The 16,665-nt window shown below is 41.4% G+C and overlaps 1 protein-coding gene, 1 long non-coding RNA gene and 1 pseudogene across 2 annotated transcripts; 1 reads left to right on the forward strand and 2 right to left on the reverse strand.

The window, feature by feature from the left end:
* Positions 1 to 6,841: 6,841 nt before the first annotated feature.
* On the reverse strand, positions 6,842 to 7,845 carry LOC147418450 (uncharacterized). The gene is made up of 3 exons (XR_015187222.1): positions 7,708 to 7,845; positions 7,204 to 7,261; positions 6,842 to 7,127 (listed from the first exon to the last, which is right to left on the reverse strand). It is a non-coding gene; the product is annotated as an uncharacterized LOC147418450 (long non-coding RNA).
* Positions 7,846 to 8,002: 157 nt separating this feature from the next.
* On the reverse strand, positions 8,003 to 11,691 carry LOC147418451 (pentatricopeptide repeat-containing protein At2g03380, mitochondrial-like). The gene has a single exon (XM_086506447.1). It carries the CDS (start codon positions 11,105 to 11,107, stop codon positions 8,009 to 8,011), a length of 3,099 nt encoding a protein of 1,032 aa, XP_086362573.1. The 5' UTR covers positions 11,108 to 11,691; the 3' UTR covers positions 8,003 to 8,008.
* A 1,698-nt stretch (positions 11,692 to 13,389) lies between these two features.
* Positions 13,390 to 16,407, forward strand: LOC147418452 (uncharacterized; annotated as a pseudogene).
* The last annotated feature ends 258 nt before the right edge of the window (positions 16,408 to 16,665 follow it).

Consider the following 16,665-nt stretch of genomic DNA (forward strand, 5'->3'; position numbering starts at 1 on the left):
CCAGCAATATATGAAAGGTAAATTAACAGCAAGTGAGAAAAAAGATCATAAAGGGCAAAACATTATTATGCGCTCAGATGATCATTCTGAGATGCTTCGCTGCGATCAAATTGCTTGGTCCGAAGTTAAACTACCAGAAAATTGGACAGTTGATATACAGCCTACTTTAGAAACAGAGCTTATGAATAGAGTGCTAAATATAGATAGTTTAGATCCCTCTAATTATTTAATTAGTTCACGAAAGCCCATTTCTTTTGCTATTGTGCATAAAGCCCCTACAAAGTCTAGAGCTATGCGCGTAAAGGATTGCCAACATTTGGAAACCTTTGAGCAAAAAGATAAAACCTTTTGCATGCATTGCTTAAGACTCCTAGAAAGATTAGACTCTTCTTCCTCTGCTTTTACCATACAGTTTTGCATGATCGAAGAAAAAGATTTTATTGTCTCTGACACAGATAAAATCTTTATAGCTCCTTATGTAACTATGATCGAGCAAAACCTCGCCCTGAATTGCTTCAAAGCATTTACAATACTGTCAAGTTGTATTTTCTTGCAAAGCAATTGAATGACTTGCATAAGTTAGTTAATGAGTCAACTCATAAACTTGCTCATATGCAAATTCAATTCCAACAAATGATTGACAGTTCTCCCTTCTCTGTACATACAGATTTAATAGTTCCCTCTTCCATTGAGTTACCTTACTTTTCATTTTATAAGCCTTCAAAGCATAATCGCTCTAGTCACTCTGGTAAAAATTTGTCCTTTAATGTCATGACTGTTGATAAAGAACAGGATAGTTCTTCAGACATTGAACCGGGGTGGGAAGACTGGAACGCTGCGGAGCAGCTTTATTACCAGCCACGAAGTGGCTTATCAGACGAAGATGATACAGATCTTTACACTCTAGCTTGTTGCCACAAAAATCGCAACAAACTAATTGATAACGCAGGTAAGCCTCCATCTTCAAAACCCAAAGGTGTAACCATAGAATCCATCGACTACCAATGGACAGATGACCAACTCGAGCCAATATGGGATATGACCAATGCAGAACATAGAGTTGGAATCAAGGATTATGGTCCAGCATTTATCCATGGTGATTGGAATCAGTTCGACTCTTTCTATGATGAAAGAATTTACAATTCCTGACAATCTTTCATCTCCTCCAATAGAAATTGATAATCCTTTTTCCTAGGAAGAGTCAAAGATTGATGATTCACAAGCCGACATCTCTCTAGTGCCATTACACATGGAAAAAGATGAACCTATGGATGAAGCCTCTACCAGAGCAGCCCAAGTTTCTAAATATCCCCAATTTGTGCAAGGAAGTAAAAAGGTAGGTGACATTACCTTTTATAACATTGATAATTTAGAACAAGAGGACATCATTCTTGTTCTAGAATATATGAATAATTGGATCTATCAGCAAATGCTATTTAGGCGAATGCGACAACAAACTGCAGTAGAAGCTGCAATAAATGGTTTTACAGGTATCCTCAAAAGATGGTGGGAAATGTTACCTCCAGAGATCAAAAACTCTATCTTACGACCTGCCGGTAATACATCGCCTCTATTACTACTAATAGAGAGCATCTACAAAGAATTCATTGGACATCAAGAAGATCAAGCATCGCTGGCCTTACAAGCCTTTCATGAGGCTCAAATCTGTAATTTCTCCTCTATATGGGATTTTTGTATTTATTACAGAAATCTAATATACAAAGCAGGAAAATACCATTCTGGAGAAATCAAAGCAAAAATTGTGCACAAGCTACGAAAAGCTATAACAAAACTCCTTATAGAGAAGCTGGATAACCAAAATCTCAATCTCCAAACAGCAACTCTTGGAGATATAATCCAAGCTCTACAGGTGGTTATACAGGAACTCTGTATTCAGAAGCAGGCACAAAAGGAATTGAAGAATTCCAAACCTTCAAAGAAATTCTGCAAACAAAATTACTACTCCGGAGATTTTGGATGCACAGATAAAAAGACAAAATGTTCTTCTAAGCATTCAAAGAAGGCCAAGAAGGAGAAAAACTATAGAAAGAAACCCAAGCACAAGTTTTTCAAGAAACGTAAGTCCACATCTTCTAAAAATGACAATAAATGTTTTATTTGTGGAAAACAAGGTCATTGGGATTCAGAATGTCCAAAGAAGAAAAAGTCAGTAGCATTCAAGAATATAATTCTTAAAGATGAATATAGCTACTCTGAGAAATCCTCCTCTGATATCTCTGACTTTGAGTTCAGTGTTGCTCAACTTGAAAGCAAAGTGCCTTCGACAGAAGAAAGCAGCTTCGACTCTGACTCAAGCTTTCAAGATTGTCCTATTGCAATGAATATCATGAGCCTAGAAGACTTCATGCCTATTCCCTTCAACCCTCAACTCTGGAAAAGGTTTTCCAAAGGAAAACAACAGTTCAATTCAGATGACTATGCATCAAGCAATTCAGATTCTTCCTTTGAATCTGAAAAACCAGGTAAGAAGACCTCTTCTCAACATACTTCTAAAGAAGCATCTAATTATCAGAAGCAGCTCAAAAATGCTCTACGTGAAGCCGACAAACGTAAAGCAACAGCTTTAGAAAGAATGATCATTCCAGCTTTCGCCACCAAAATGAAGCTAAAGCAAATTAAAGCAAGTCAGTCTCTCTTCGATCATAACTTCATCAGTAATCTGGTCTCAGGCAAAATCAAAGCTCGACCTCTCCAAACTTTGCCACCAGGAAGAACACCTTCCAATTCTTCTAATTCTGATGAAGAAGCTTCTGATTTCCCTCAAGGTATTCCATCGACATCCCGTTCTAAACAGGATCACTCTTATAAAGAATTATGTCAAAAAGAGCAGGAATTGTGTCAACGCAAGCTTCTGTTTAAAAAACAGCAGGCTCTCTATAGATGGGAAGCCAATCTAACTGCCAGAGAAACCTCTTTCCTTTCTCGGGAGATGAGACTTCTCAATTCTTTCCAAATACCCCAACTCCACCTGCTCCAATTCCATGGGATATCTTACTTCCAAAAGAACAACCAGCTGAGTCAACTTCCAAAGGTAATCAACTATCTGAAAAAGATATTAAAAATCTAAAAGAGTTGATAACCCTGTTCAAGCAACTTAAGCCTCAGCTCGAAGAAACAATGGAGTCCACAGAAATGAATATGGCCAACGAAACACAAAACATCAATGAAAATAATGTAGCCATCCCTATTATAGGATTGCTAATCAAACCAAAAGGTTTTCAAGCAATTGCTCTAGATGCTTTAATCGATACAGGTGCAGGAGGAAGCTTTGCGAAAAAAGCTTTATTCCCGTCAACTATGATCAAGCAATATCCAGAAGCCAAGCAGGTAAAATATGGTAATGGCTCCAAGGCAACGATCAGAGAATATGTCCATGCATGGATAGAGCTAGGCAATGCTAGATTACCTATTAGACTATCCTTACACAGTTCTAATATGTGCTATGATCTAGAAATTGGATTTGATCTAATATCAAAGCTAGCCCCTAGCACATTCACAGAAACAAGCTTTCATTGCTCTTATCTGGGTATATACTGCTCCAATTAAGCAAAGAGCCAGCTATGCTATTAATAGCTGTTTGGTTTCCATCAGGGTAGTTTTCGTTCGACGTACGGGACATCTAGTACCGTTCGGTCGGACCCGTTCCGTTCCGTACGTTTAGTACGTTCTGTATGATCAAAAAATGTAGCCGTTTATGACCGTTGGCGGCAGTTTTTGCACGCGTTAGTGGGCGTTTAGGGAGCCGTTTTGAAGCATGTTTGCAATCATGTGGCATGTACCAATGCCTATTGCCATGCTCTCCCTCTCACATCCATAATGCCCCATGCTCTTCCTCTTCCTATAATCTATTTAAGCAACTCCTCCACCTTGTTCTCAACACAACTTACAAGCTACAAGCTCTAGCCTCTCAATGCTCTCATCATCCATGTGCTCCCATTGAAGCTCTCAAGTGACAAGGCTCAAGCTCTCCTTCTCTCCCTTGGGTTTCTCCCCCTCAAGCTCCCATTGAAGCTCTCAAGTCTCAAGTGACAAGCTCTCCATCATCTCTCCCTTGGGTCTCTCCCTCTCAAGCTCTCATAATTGTAATCTGTCTAAATGTCAAGTTTCTTTAAGGCCTAAGCCTTAGGCTTAAGAATTATTTGTTTTTTTTATATTTTGAACGTACATAACGTCATCGTACATCATAAATTTTTTTAGTTCGTTTAGTACCGCACATCGTCGTACGTGTACAAAACGTACAAGACCGTACGAGACCACCCTGGTTTCCATCAACTATTGTGATAGCAAATTTAGAGAGTGGTTCCAAAAAGAAAAAGTAAAATACAAAACCCAAATAGAAGAAATAAAAGAAAGGATAATGCAGAGAACCTCCAACAACCCCTTAGCCTTCTGGGATGAAGAAAAATACATGATCACTCTTCTCACTATCCCTGAAGTTAATCCAACCAAAGCTTCCCACCCAAGAATGTCAATTTCCGATAATGAGCTTTGCCGCAGAGAAGTAGAAGAGCTACTGCAGAAAGGTATAATCCAACCATCCAACTCAAATTGGGCTTGCAGAGCTTTCTACGTCAACAATCACAGCGAACAAAAGCGAGGTTAGTAATTGATTACAAACCCCTGGACAAATTTATGGTCCCAAAGAAATTTCCTATCCTTCTTCAAGAAGACTTTGATCAGAAGAATAAATAGCGGAAAAGTCTTCTCCAAATTTAATCTGAAAAGCGGATTCTGGCAATTTAAGGTGCATCCCAAAGATAGGTACAAAACAGCTTTTGTAGTACCTCAAGGAATGTATGAATGGATCTCTATGCCCATGGGATTAGCCAATGCCCCTTCAGAGTGCCAACTCAGGGTTGAAATGATATTCGGCCCTATCAAAAAATTATGTCTTGTATATTTGGATGACATCCTTATATACTCTAAAAACATGGCAGAACACATAGAGCATCTAAGGGAATTCTATGAGCTGCTAAGAAAAACAGGTCTCGTTCTATTCTACACCAAGTGCAGCTTCGCTCAAGAAGAAGTCGACTTTTTAGGCATTACGATCTACAATGGATGTATAAAGCTACAGGAGCACGTATTAGCTAAAATCGCTAATACTCCCAATCATCTTAAAAATATCACCGAGCTCCAACAATTTCTTGGATGCCTAAATTGGATCAATTGGAATATCCCTTACTTAGCCACCCTTACAAAGAAAATAAGGGTACTTCTGCAGAAGAATAGTTCCAAACAATGGGAGGTCTCACACAGCAAAACCATCGAGTTAATCAAACTCATCTGTCAGCAACTTCCCCCACTAAAGTTACCCGGTGAAGGACAACTTATCCTCTACACCGATGCCTCTTTCGAAGCATGGGGAGCAGTCCTCTGTGAAGAAATTAATAATAAAGAAATGATGGTCTGCAGATTTGCAAGTGGATCCTTCCTAAAAGCCGAACAAAATTATCCCTCTGCTCAAAGAGAGATTCTTGCTGCAAAATTAAGCATCAAGAAATTCAGGCTATTTCTTTTAGGACGAGTCTTCATTCTCCGAATGGATCTCAACAATTTCCCTGGATTTCTTACTTCCAAAAATGCCAGCGAAAATAAACGCTTCATCCGATGGGCCTCTTGGTTTGCCCAATGGGACTATAAGTATGAACATATCAAAGGCACCCGCAACGTCCTCGCTAACATCCTAAGCCGTCTCATCCCACAGGCCGGGTGGAATAATATTATTTCCTCTCCACTATCTCCCAGTGACACAAGCACTGATGTCATCCATGATGCTACGGCTGTGCCAGCACATAGTGACTGGAAAAAAGCGTAAGCATAATGGAACACATAAGAAGATTCTGAAAGACACATGATCATCTTAGTGGAAGACACATGTCCACTTTTTCTTTAGTGAAAGACCACATGTCCACTTTGTAGAATGCGCATTACATGAAGCTTGTAAAGGAAGCCACCCACTCTCCTATAAAAGGAAGACTCCCCTTCATTGTAAATTATCTTGGTATGAGCTTAGCATATCTCGGAGTAAGCCTTGTATATCTCATAGTAAGCCTTAGACTATCTTATGTGAAGCATTAGCAAGAAAGGCATAGCCTTATGTTGTAATTCCCTACTTTGCAATTTCTACAATGATCCCCTGCACACCTTGTCCATACTTTGTATGTCCAATTCCACTTAATATATTCCTTCCGCTATATATATATATATATCTGTGTATAAATATATGTATGTCTATATACGTATGTGTGTGTGTACACGTATATAGACATACATATATATATACACACACACACATATATATATGCATGGTATAAATCTACGCCCAAGAGAAACCAAACATGAACCTTAATTAATACGGCCATACAAATGATCCTATTAGCGTTTTGCAGAGATCCGTGCGACTTTCATTTGCTTTATACTTGTATCGAGCCCCACTTGGTTGATTTGTGACGCTTCACTGTCTTGATATGCTACCGTAAACTGCTTTAAACTGGACAAAACTATAGACTTCACATATCTGCAATAGCTTTTCAAAGATAATGGTGCAGGTTGACACCCACGTTCGGCAGCCAAATGGCCCTTATTCATCAAACTGTCATATCAATACATATGTTTACTCTTAGCTTTGAGGCAACGCCCCCCATGTTTACTCAACAGTCAAGTCTTAAGTAGCTGATGTGAGTAGCAGCTGTGGGACAGAGTTCAAAACACAGATTTCTGCAAGTAGCTTGCATCCCTTAGCCTACAAGCTGGCAGCGTTAAAAGCATCATTTAAGAAGGAAAAACTACCAAATTTTACAACGACAAAAATCAAAACTCCTTTGAGTACCAACCCTTTTCTTGAAAATAAAGAAGAATAAGGTCAAGCACACTAGGAGGGCAAAGAATGCAGTTACCTCATTAAAAAATTTCCACCAGTGACAAGTCGCAATGCCTGCTTGCCAAGTTCTACTTTGCATTGAGTATGAATTGCCTTCCCAGAACGCTGCTGATCAATAACTTACATTATCTTCTCCTTTTCCTTTTGCGGATGTTAGGCCGCATCTTCAATGCAAGCATGATGAATCTCCAACTCATGTTAATTATAAGAATGACTTGCTTTCCTGAACAAGAAAGCTGAAGAAACTTTAATTCCACAACTGGAGGAGGAGCCATCCCTTGGCAGGTTAAAAAGTGTACCACATTGAAAATTTCTTCCACACTGTTCCCACTTTTTCTCCCTGTCCTCCAGAAGTTCCTACACATTAGACATCAGATCATCAGAACGTAGGGCACCACGCCTACCTCACATTTCACACTTAAAGCAGTCTACCAGGGTCACCAAGATGGTCAGCATAATTGACCCTGAGCAGTAAGTATCAATGGGAAGCACTTATTGAAGGTCCGGAGTAGAGAGGAATTCTAGCTCTACCAAACTCTGCAGTGTGAGCAAAGGGCGAGGGGGCGTGACCCTGGAGGGCAGGGGAAACCCCCTCCATGCAAAAGACTCCCTTCACTTTTCAAGCACACTCACCAACAAACAAAGGCCCAAAATGTGTGTGTGTGTGTGTGTGTGTGTGTGTGTGTGTGTGTGTGCGCGCGCGCGTGGGTGTGCATGTGGGCAAGTAAGTGTGCGCGTGCTCATGCATGTGTGCGCACGGTTTTTTTTGGGAGAGAATGGGGGAGGGGGGGCATTTTGTTTACCTGGTAATAAGGTCACCCAATTTCGAAGTTTGACTGCCTGCTTCCCTATTTGTGAATGATTATGCCCCACTTTCCATCCTCTCTTTGATAGCAATTGGCAGCTGTCTGTGATCATCTTCTAGCGCTGAAGGTATCTTTCACCTGGTCCTTTGTGTGAGCATGATGATTCTTCCATATGCTTTCATTTAAAGAACAACTAGAGCAGATCAGCTTGAGAGTTGTTGCTCAAGAAAAGTCCCAAGGCTGGAGGAGGTGCCCCTTGATACATAAAAAATTGAAAACTGCCCCTTATGGTTTCCTCTTATGTGTCACCATTTTTGTTGCGCTCCTGACTGGAAACAGCTGCAGAGATGTTTGACATCAAAATGTAAGATGTTGCATCTTCCTCATCCAACTGCATTGCCTTGGTAAATGCAAATCGTCCAAGCTCCACATTTCCCCAATTAATACAGGCATCTAGAACGCTTCTCCACAATGCAAGGTCAGGACATGATGGCATTTTCTCTATTGATATGACAAGTCTATCTAATTCACCTACACGGGCAAGAAGATTAACCATGCAAGTGTGGTGTTCAAGTGTTGGTGTGATGCCATGATCTTCACTCATAGAATGGAAATAAGTTTGACCCTTTCCATATAAACATGTCTGGCTGCACACACTTAGAACAATAGTAAACGTCACACAATCTGGTTTCAATCCTTCTTCTAGCATCTCCTCAAAGACATCAAAGACATCGGTACTATCTCCTTGCTCAGCGTAACCTGAAATCAACAAGTTCCATGAGACAATGCTTCTGCATGGAAGTTTGTCAAATACTTGTTGCGCAATGTCAAGCAAGCCACATTTGCTGTACATATCGACCACGGCAGTTCCTACAAGGTCCTGTTCAAGCAGGAGCCCCAGTCTCTCAATCTCAGCATGTAATTCTCTCCCCTTTTCTGTGGCTCCTAAGCTTCCACAAGCTTTCAAACAATATAAAAACGAGAGATGATTGGGATTTACACCCTCAAGCTGCATTTGTGCAAAACACTGAAGTGCTTCCTCACACAGCCCATGTTCAACAAATCCAACAATCATCGTATTCCATGTGACAATTGAACGGGCATGAACATTATCAAAAACTTCTTGAGCAGTAAACAGCATGCCACATTTGGCATACATATCCACCAAAACGTTCTCAATGACGACATTTTCCAGCATTTCAGTATTTTGAATTTCAGTATGAATATCCTGTCCTTTGTTTATGGCTCCTGTAATACCACAAGCTTTCAGAACACAGATGTATGTTACAAGGTCAGGAGGGACCCCAAAATCTTTCATTTTTTCAAAAAAGTCTATGGCCTGCTCACCAAAGCCATGTTCCACAAAACCACCAATAAGCGCATTCCATGAGATGACATTTTTTGAAGGAAGCTCCTCAAAGACTTCGAGTGCTTTTTGAAGAGCACCGCATTTAGCATACATATCAACTAAGCTGCTGCCAATATGTATATCTTTCCTTGTCAAATTTTTCCTTGAGATCTCACTATGGATCTGAATTCCTTGGCTGATGTCCCTAGTGCTGCTACAAGCTTTTAAACCATAGATAAATGTAACAGCATTTGGGAAAACACCCTCCAGCTGCATCTGTTCAAGACACTTAAGGGCTTCCACGCCTTTCTCATACTTAACATATCCTGCAACAAGTGAGTTCCATGAAATTATATTTCGATTTTCAATATTGTCAAACACGCGCTCTGCTTTTTGCAAAAAACCACGTTTTGCATAAATATCAACAATGGCAGTGCCTACAGCAACGCCCATTTCTTTTGCACCTGAACTCTCATGGTCAGCAGCAATTTCATCGACTTTGGAGATAGCACCTATGCTAGCGTATGCTTTTAGGCAGCAGACAATAGTGGTAGCATCTGGAGTAATACCCATGGATTGCATCTTGCTGAAACAACTAATTGCGTTCTTTCCATGCCCATGTTCAGCATATCCCAATATAAGTGCATTCCAAGTCAATACATTCCTAGCAAGAAGCTTATCAAACACCTCCTGAGCTTTATCCAGTAAAGCACATTGTGCATACATGTCCACCAAAGCACTGCCAATAACCACATCTCTTTCCATGGTCCCCTTTCTAGCAATCTCAGCATGTAATTCTAGACCCTCATCATAATCTCCCACAATTGTACATGCCTTCAAACTGGAAGTAAAAGTCACAGCATTTGCAAGGACACCACAAGCTTGCATTCGTTTAAAACAACAAAGTGCTTCTCTGCCATGCCCATGTTCCGCATAACCCCCTATTAATACATTCCAAGAAACTACATCACAAATTATATACTTGTCAACCAACTGTTGAGCTTCAGTAAGCAAGCCACACTTGGCATACATATCAACCAATGTGTTGCCCATTGAAGTGTTTCCAACAAGCAAGTTCTTTGCTTCAATCTCAGCATGTAATTGCTGACCTTCATGGGGTTTCCTTGATACACTACAAGCTTTCAAACAACAAGTGTATGTCACATCATTGGGGGAAACAAACTTTTGTTTCATAAGCCCCAAAACATTTAATGCTTCCTCTGCATTCCCAGATTCTACATAACCTGCAATAAGCGCAGTCCAAGAAGCTGTATCTCGCCTCGGAAGCAAGTCAAAAACCTCTTGAGCTGAAGCAATTGACCCACACCTTGCATACATGTGAACCAAGGAATTCCCAAGAGTAAGGCTAATTCCAAGCAAACCCTTTTTTTCAATTTCAGCATGCATCTCTGCACCTTTCTCAAAGGCCTTTAGTAAGCTACATGCTTTCAAGCCCGAGACAAACGTGATTGCATCTGGAGGCACACCAACAAGGTGCATCTTCTCAAAACAACAAAGGGCTTCTTTTCCACAACCATTTTTGACCCACCTGGTAATTAGTGCGGTCCACAAGACAACATTTTGGGGTGACAGCTTATCTAATAAGTGTTGGGCTTCCACAAGCCAGTTAAAACTAATATACATGCTCAGCACGCTACTAGCAACAAAAGAGTCCAATTCCGTCATTCCTACTTTTACAATTGCAGCATTCACTGTCAGACCCATTTGCTGATCATTTAATATTACACAAGCTTTCAGCAAAGCAGCAAAAGTACGTGCCCTTGGATACAAACAATGCTCCTCTTGCATTTGTTTATACAACGTAAAAGCACAGAGTAAATCCCCACATCCTATATTATTTGTAATGGAAAGATCCCAAGAGAATTGTTTTGGACACCGGAGGTACTCAGGAATCAACTGAAAATCTTGCATTGGTCCCACATCCACTAAAGTGGAGACATGGGAATTACCACCTACCGCATGAGCTTTGCATGCATAAGAATGCAACCGCAAGACATGTATGGGACACACGATTTTATTCACCAGCATGGCTAATGTAAGAACCTTGATGCCTTCAGATGGTAATGCCTCAGATTATATACAATCTGTCCATAAACCTACGAGTCTCCTCCTTCCTGTGCATAATGACATCTAATGCCTTGAAAAGCGTCCTAAATGCAGCCTCCATAACAGTCTCTGTGCCTGCGCGCGCGAAGGGGTGTGTGTGTGTGTGTGTGTGTGGAGAGAGAGAGAGAGAGAGAAGCCTCATACATGCTCGCAACAGAGACTGCTCTAACGTTGTCGAAAGTGCTGAAAGCTTCCTCTTCGATGACTCCATACTCGTCTCCATGACAGCTTTGCTCGCCAAGCATCGGCATTCTTCAGAGTTAGCCTAAGTACTGACGTAGCCGCTAGCCATCCTCGTCACTAATTGACACCCTCAATTTTTGGCCTGCAGAGGCCAGAGGAGACGGTGTGGAGAAAACGTGCAGTTTTTTGGCCGTTTGATTTCGACGGCTGGATGACTCCCAGGTGGATTGAGAGTACAGGGCGATGTGAGTTGTTTGCAGCGCATGGGGAAGGCCTGGCCCCTCGTCCATAGTGCGGCCTGGCAGCCCGTCGGCTTCTTCGCTCTCACAGCGTCTACCTAAGATAAGCAATCCATGCAAATTTGCAATCCCTGCGTGCCTGCAGGTCCTACTTCAAGCGTCCACGTCTCTACTGCTTTCACAGCGTGCAACACGTGCATACCAAGGCTACTGCGCTCTCTCACACCCTGGTTGCGTGCCTGCACGGCGCTCGCAACGCCTTAGAGCTTGACCGCATTGTGGCATTGAATGCATACCGCATGCTTGCCTGCACGGCCCTCATCGCCTGTGTGGCATTGAATGCATGGTACCAAGTTCTGCAGTCGAACAGTATGATAATGTATAAAAACGAAAAATGTGTTGCAACTTAATGTCTTTGTGTTCATGGCCAAGAAAATATATTTTTCCTAGACAATGAAAATAAGAGGAAACTTGAAATTATCTAGCTTTGTAGCTCAAAATTTGAATCTTTTGCCGACAATTGCACCGAAACTTGTGTAAATTTCATGGTTTTCTTAAAGGCAAGCCTAAAATGTAGTCGGGATTTTCCAATTTTAACCAGTTAAAGTAGACCAGATTCCGGTTCTTTTCTAACCCTACTGCCGTATACAATCTTGAAAATGTCAACTGAGAGCGAGCAATTACACCGAAACTTGTGTAAATTTCACGGTTTTCTTAAAGGCAACCTTAAAATGTAGTCGAGATTTTCCAATTTTAACCGGTCAAAATACACTAGCATCCGATTTTTGGCATGCAGAGGCCATAGGAGAAGGTGTTGCAAAAACGTGCATTTTTTGGGCCGTTGAAGTTCGGACGGCCAGGATGCACGCCCGCTGACAGGACCCGACCCATGAGGCGACTCTTCTACAGGGCAGCATGCGGAGTTCTCTACAGCGCATGCGTGACAGCACCGCCCTCACATCGGCATTGAATGCTTGATGGGAAGCTGATTGCACAATTATATTAGGGAGAGGGAGAGAGAGAGATGCACGTGCGTGCGTCAATCACACTAAAACTTGTGTAAATTTGACGAGTTTCTTAAAGGCAAGCTTGAAATCTAGTCGGGATTTTCCAAATTTAACCATTTAAACCAGACTAGGTTCCGTATTTTTTCTGGCGCTAGTGCCATTTTCAACCTCAAAATGTCAGTTGAGAGCAAGCGAAAAAGGAGAAGTTCCACCTCGAAATAGAGGAAAATAATGTAAAAACTTGGAAAATAAATATAATTCTCAACATTTTCTCTAGGCATATTCAAGAAAAGAAATTTTGTATGTCTATAAAGATATTTTTTCCCGAACACTTTAGTGGGGGGAGAGAGAGAGAGAGAGAGAGAGAGAGAGAGAGAGAGAGAGAGAGAGAGAGATGCACGTGCGCGCGCGCACACACCCACACACTCACTCATTTCGATAATAAAAATGTTCAAATGCATATACTAAGGCTTGAAATGACACCTATGAAAGTTCATGTGAGGGTGACTACTTCAATTTGAGCTTGTGCATCTCAAAAGCTGTGTGGAGGCAAATATTAAAATCATATTATGTTATCAACTTCTATAAGAGGAGCCCTTCTTTTGCCTTTCTGCATCTCACAGAATTTGTAAGCTCATATAGTTATAGATTACCTTTAGCTTTGCTTGCCAATGGCTTTTATGAAATTGTGAAAGAGCAGCCCTTCTTCTACCTTTGTGCATCTCAGAATTTGTGAGCTCATTTACTTATAAATTACCTTTAGCTTTGCTTGCCAATGGCTTCCAAAGAACATAGTGAGAGTTCTCTTGTTGCCGAAAGACGAGAATGGTTTGTAAGCAGTGGAGACTCCGATGGTGCTGACAGCATGGACTTCGAAGGCGGTGAGGCTTATTGACGCCTTTTGTGTTGTAGTTGCTCATTTTGGTTCATCAAACTTTCGAAGAATTTGTATTGTGAAATCTATCTCTAACTTGTGTTGCGAATGTGGTGCCAGTTCTAAATTTGGCGAATGTCCTTATTCGATAATCATTACTTCCATTACTCTTTTGCAAATGTAATGTTTGTTTTGGTCATTCTCTTGTTTCTATGTCATACTACGCTTGAATCCTTCCATGGGCTTCGCTTGTCTTCAATCGCTACTCACATCGTCAAAAGATAGTCAAAATGCAGCAGTAGGTCAATAGTAATCTTGCTCTAATCAATTGGTTTACCTCAACAAGTAGAGGAAGGCTTACATTTTAGGGGTTTTTAGAAAAAGTCAAATGCATTGCTTTTGAAAACAGTGATCGAGCACATCGCATGTGTAGCGCGTAGGCCGCGCTCCCATACCAATATTTCGCGTGCTTGAGCCTATGAGCACTACCTCTTGAATACACCATTTGATGCACAATGAGATTTTGAAACACTTAGGTTTTATTTTGCATCCTTGCATTGTGCATTCTCTCCAACACAGTAGCTTTGCACACGTAACACATGCACACAATATGCTTACATGCTCATTCTCATTACATAGCCATCGAATCTCTCTCTCTCTCTCTCTCTCTCTCTGTGTGTGTGTGTGTGTGTGTGTGTGTGTGTGTGTGTGTGTGTGTGTGTGTGTGTGTGTGTGCGCGCGCGCGTGTGCGTGTGTGTGTAATACACAGAAGTGTACATAGACCTTTACCACAAGCACATTCATTGCTCTCTTATGATTGCCCATCTTCCTATAATTGCAAGCATGTCTCTACCTTCTTGTTGCTTTAGTATGCAAGAAGTAACCATACGAAAAGGTTGTCACGCAAGGAAATTTCTATCGCAAATGAGTGCTTCTATTTCTACCTATCGTTGTCGAACTTCTCCTTATATGTGAAAGGCATTACGTCCTCATAATTGATCTTCTACAGAGCTTCGAAGGTTGACAGAAGGTACTCCGAGCTCGAGTCGTAAATGTGTCGACGTGCCCTCAATTGCATGCACATCATCGCCGCCTCGCAAAAGATCGAAGGAAGAGCTGAATAAGCCCCACAAGCCTATTGCACGCGCATTGTTTCGTTTGAGCGACTCCATGAACTCTAGATGTGAGCCTTTCGTTTTTCGAAGTGCCTTTCTTTGAGAGTCGTTTTATCGAGTCGTAGAGCTATTTCCTGATCTTACTATCTTTTGGATTATGTAGGCAACCAAGTTGTGGAGGACCCCATTAATGTCAAGAAGGAAGCATATCTTGAAATACCTGTTTCGCCTTTGTCTACTGAGCCTCTTGTTCCACTGCAAGGAACAATCGGCCTAAACCTGATTGAGCGCACACCTCTGAACATTGCTAATGATCCAAGCCCAATTGAAGTCGAGCCTTCTATTCAAGATTCTAGGCTATATGCACCAGATGAATCACCTCAACTACATAGCAAGTCTATTGATCTTAGTATTGTTCCATTTGCTCAAAGTCTTCTACCACAATTCTTGATTACTGACATCTCTGATTCTAGCCCGCGATTCTGTATCGAGGGCAAGATATTGAATCTGTATGGCACCTACAAAGTTGGCCTTGACCAGTTGAAGTACAACCGCTACTTGAAGGTCCACCTGGTCGATGAAGAATGCACGGACACTATCACAGTGGTGGTGAATGATCCATACATAGAGCTCTACATCAACAAGCTCCACCTCGGTGACTTTGTTCACATCGACAGCCCAATTGTTAGGCGCAAAAATAGAGCAGATGGGGGATCAGCATTGTATTCCTTGTACATTGATGCTACAACTGTTGTAAGCGCAGCAGAACCTTTCCCAGTGTCCCTCACCTTCGCCCCTGATTGCAAGATACGTGCATTTCTTGATGACATATGTGCACAACAATCTTCAACCGAACGTTCTCAGTTACGCACACTTGCTTTTGTTATTTTACAAAAGCACAACTCACAATCAAGATTTGGTGGACCTGTCGGTGACCTTCTAGTTGCAGATGGTCCTCTCCCATCAGATAGGGCATTTGTAAGAATTGACCTACCTTGCTTATTACTTTCTAGTCTTCTATTATAGATTTTAAATCTTCCATCATATAGCCATGCTCTTTCTGATTTGATTTACATACTCAATATTCTCTTGCAGCTGAGTTTTGTGAACTCTCGCAAAGATGATTGCCAACAGTTGCTTCAAGAAATGGTTGTTGATGGCCCTATAATGTGTGTCGCAAGAAACATTGGAACATTCCTCGGCAAACCAAACACCTTGTCGATACTAGATGTCACAATTCTAGTGCCCGTTCGTAGTGTGCGCCTCATAGAGGAGCTTGCTGCTGTCTTCCAGACTCAAACCGAAAATTTGGGGTACAATCGTGAGGTGTGCTCATGTAGAATAAAGTGATATATTCCAAGTCCCTCCTCTCAAACTCTAACATAGTTATCTGTTGTAGGTTGTTGGCACGCTTCGATTCGTCAACTTCAATAGCGTGTTGTTGGAGAAGCATTGTTCAAATTGCAAATCCACAAAAGTCTACAGACTAAGACAAGCACCTTATTGCGGATCTTGCAATAAAAACACCACAATAATCACGACACCAAAGTTGGAGGCACGTATTGCAACAAAAGACAAAAAGCTTCTCGATGTGCAAGTCATTGGTGCAGTAGTTGATGTAGTCCTTGCATTGGATAGGACCTTCAACGAAATCTACATTGAGTCTGATTTTGAGGCAAGAGACACCTTGGCAACAACCTCACGCTTTGGCCGCTTCAAGATCAACGCAAGTGGGCATGTGGTGGCGTACGAAACCGAAACTTAGTGTTCCGAATGTCCATCTTTCATTATTAGCTGCCCTTAATGTTGCACTCTTGTTCTAACTATATGCTTGAATGGAACGAATGCTTCCATCCCCTGCTTTTTTGTAAGTGCTTTTGCACAATTTTGGTTGTGCTTCTAACTATTGTGATTGGATGTAACCAATGCTCCCATCCTCTACCTTTTTGTAGGTGCTTTCGCACAATTTTGGTTGTGCTCCTAACTATTGTGGTTGTTGCTCAAAAGATTGTCTATTTCTCTTTTCTCTCTCTCTCTCTCTCTCTCTCTCTCTCTCTCTCTC

Source organism: Adiantum capillus-veneris, chromosome 30 (assembly GCF_014529385.1).
Source record: "Adiantum capillus-veneris isolate H3 chromosome 30, ASM1452938v2, whole genome shotgun sequence".
NCBI classification, from domain to species: domain Eukaryota; kingdom Viridiplantae; phylum Streptophyta; class Polypodiopsida; order Polypodiales; family Pteridaceae; genus Adiantum; species Adiantum capillus-veneris.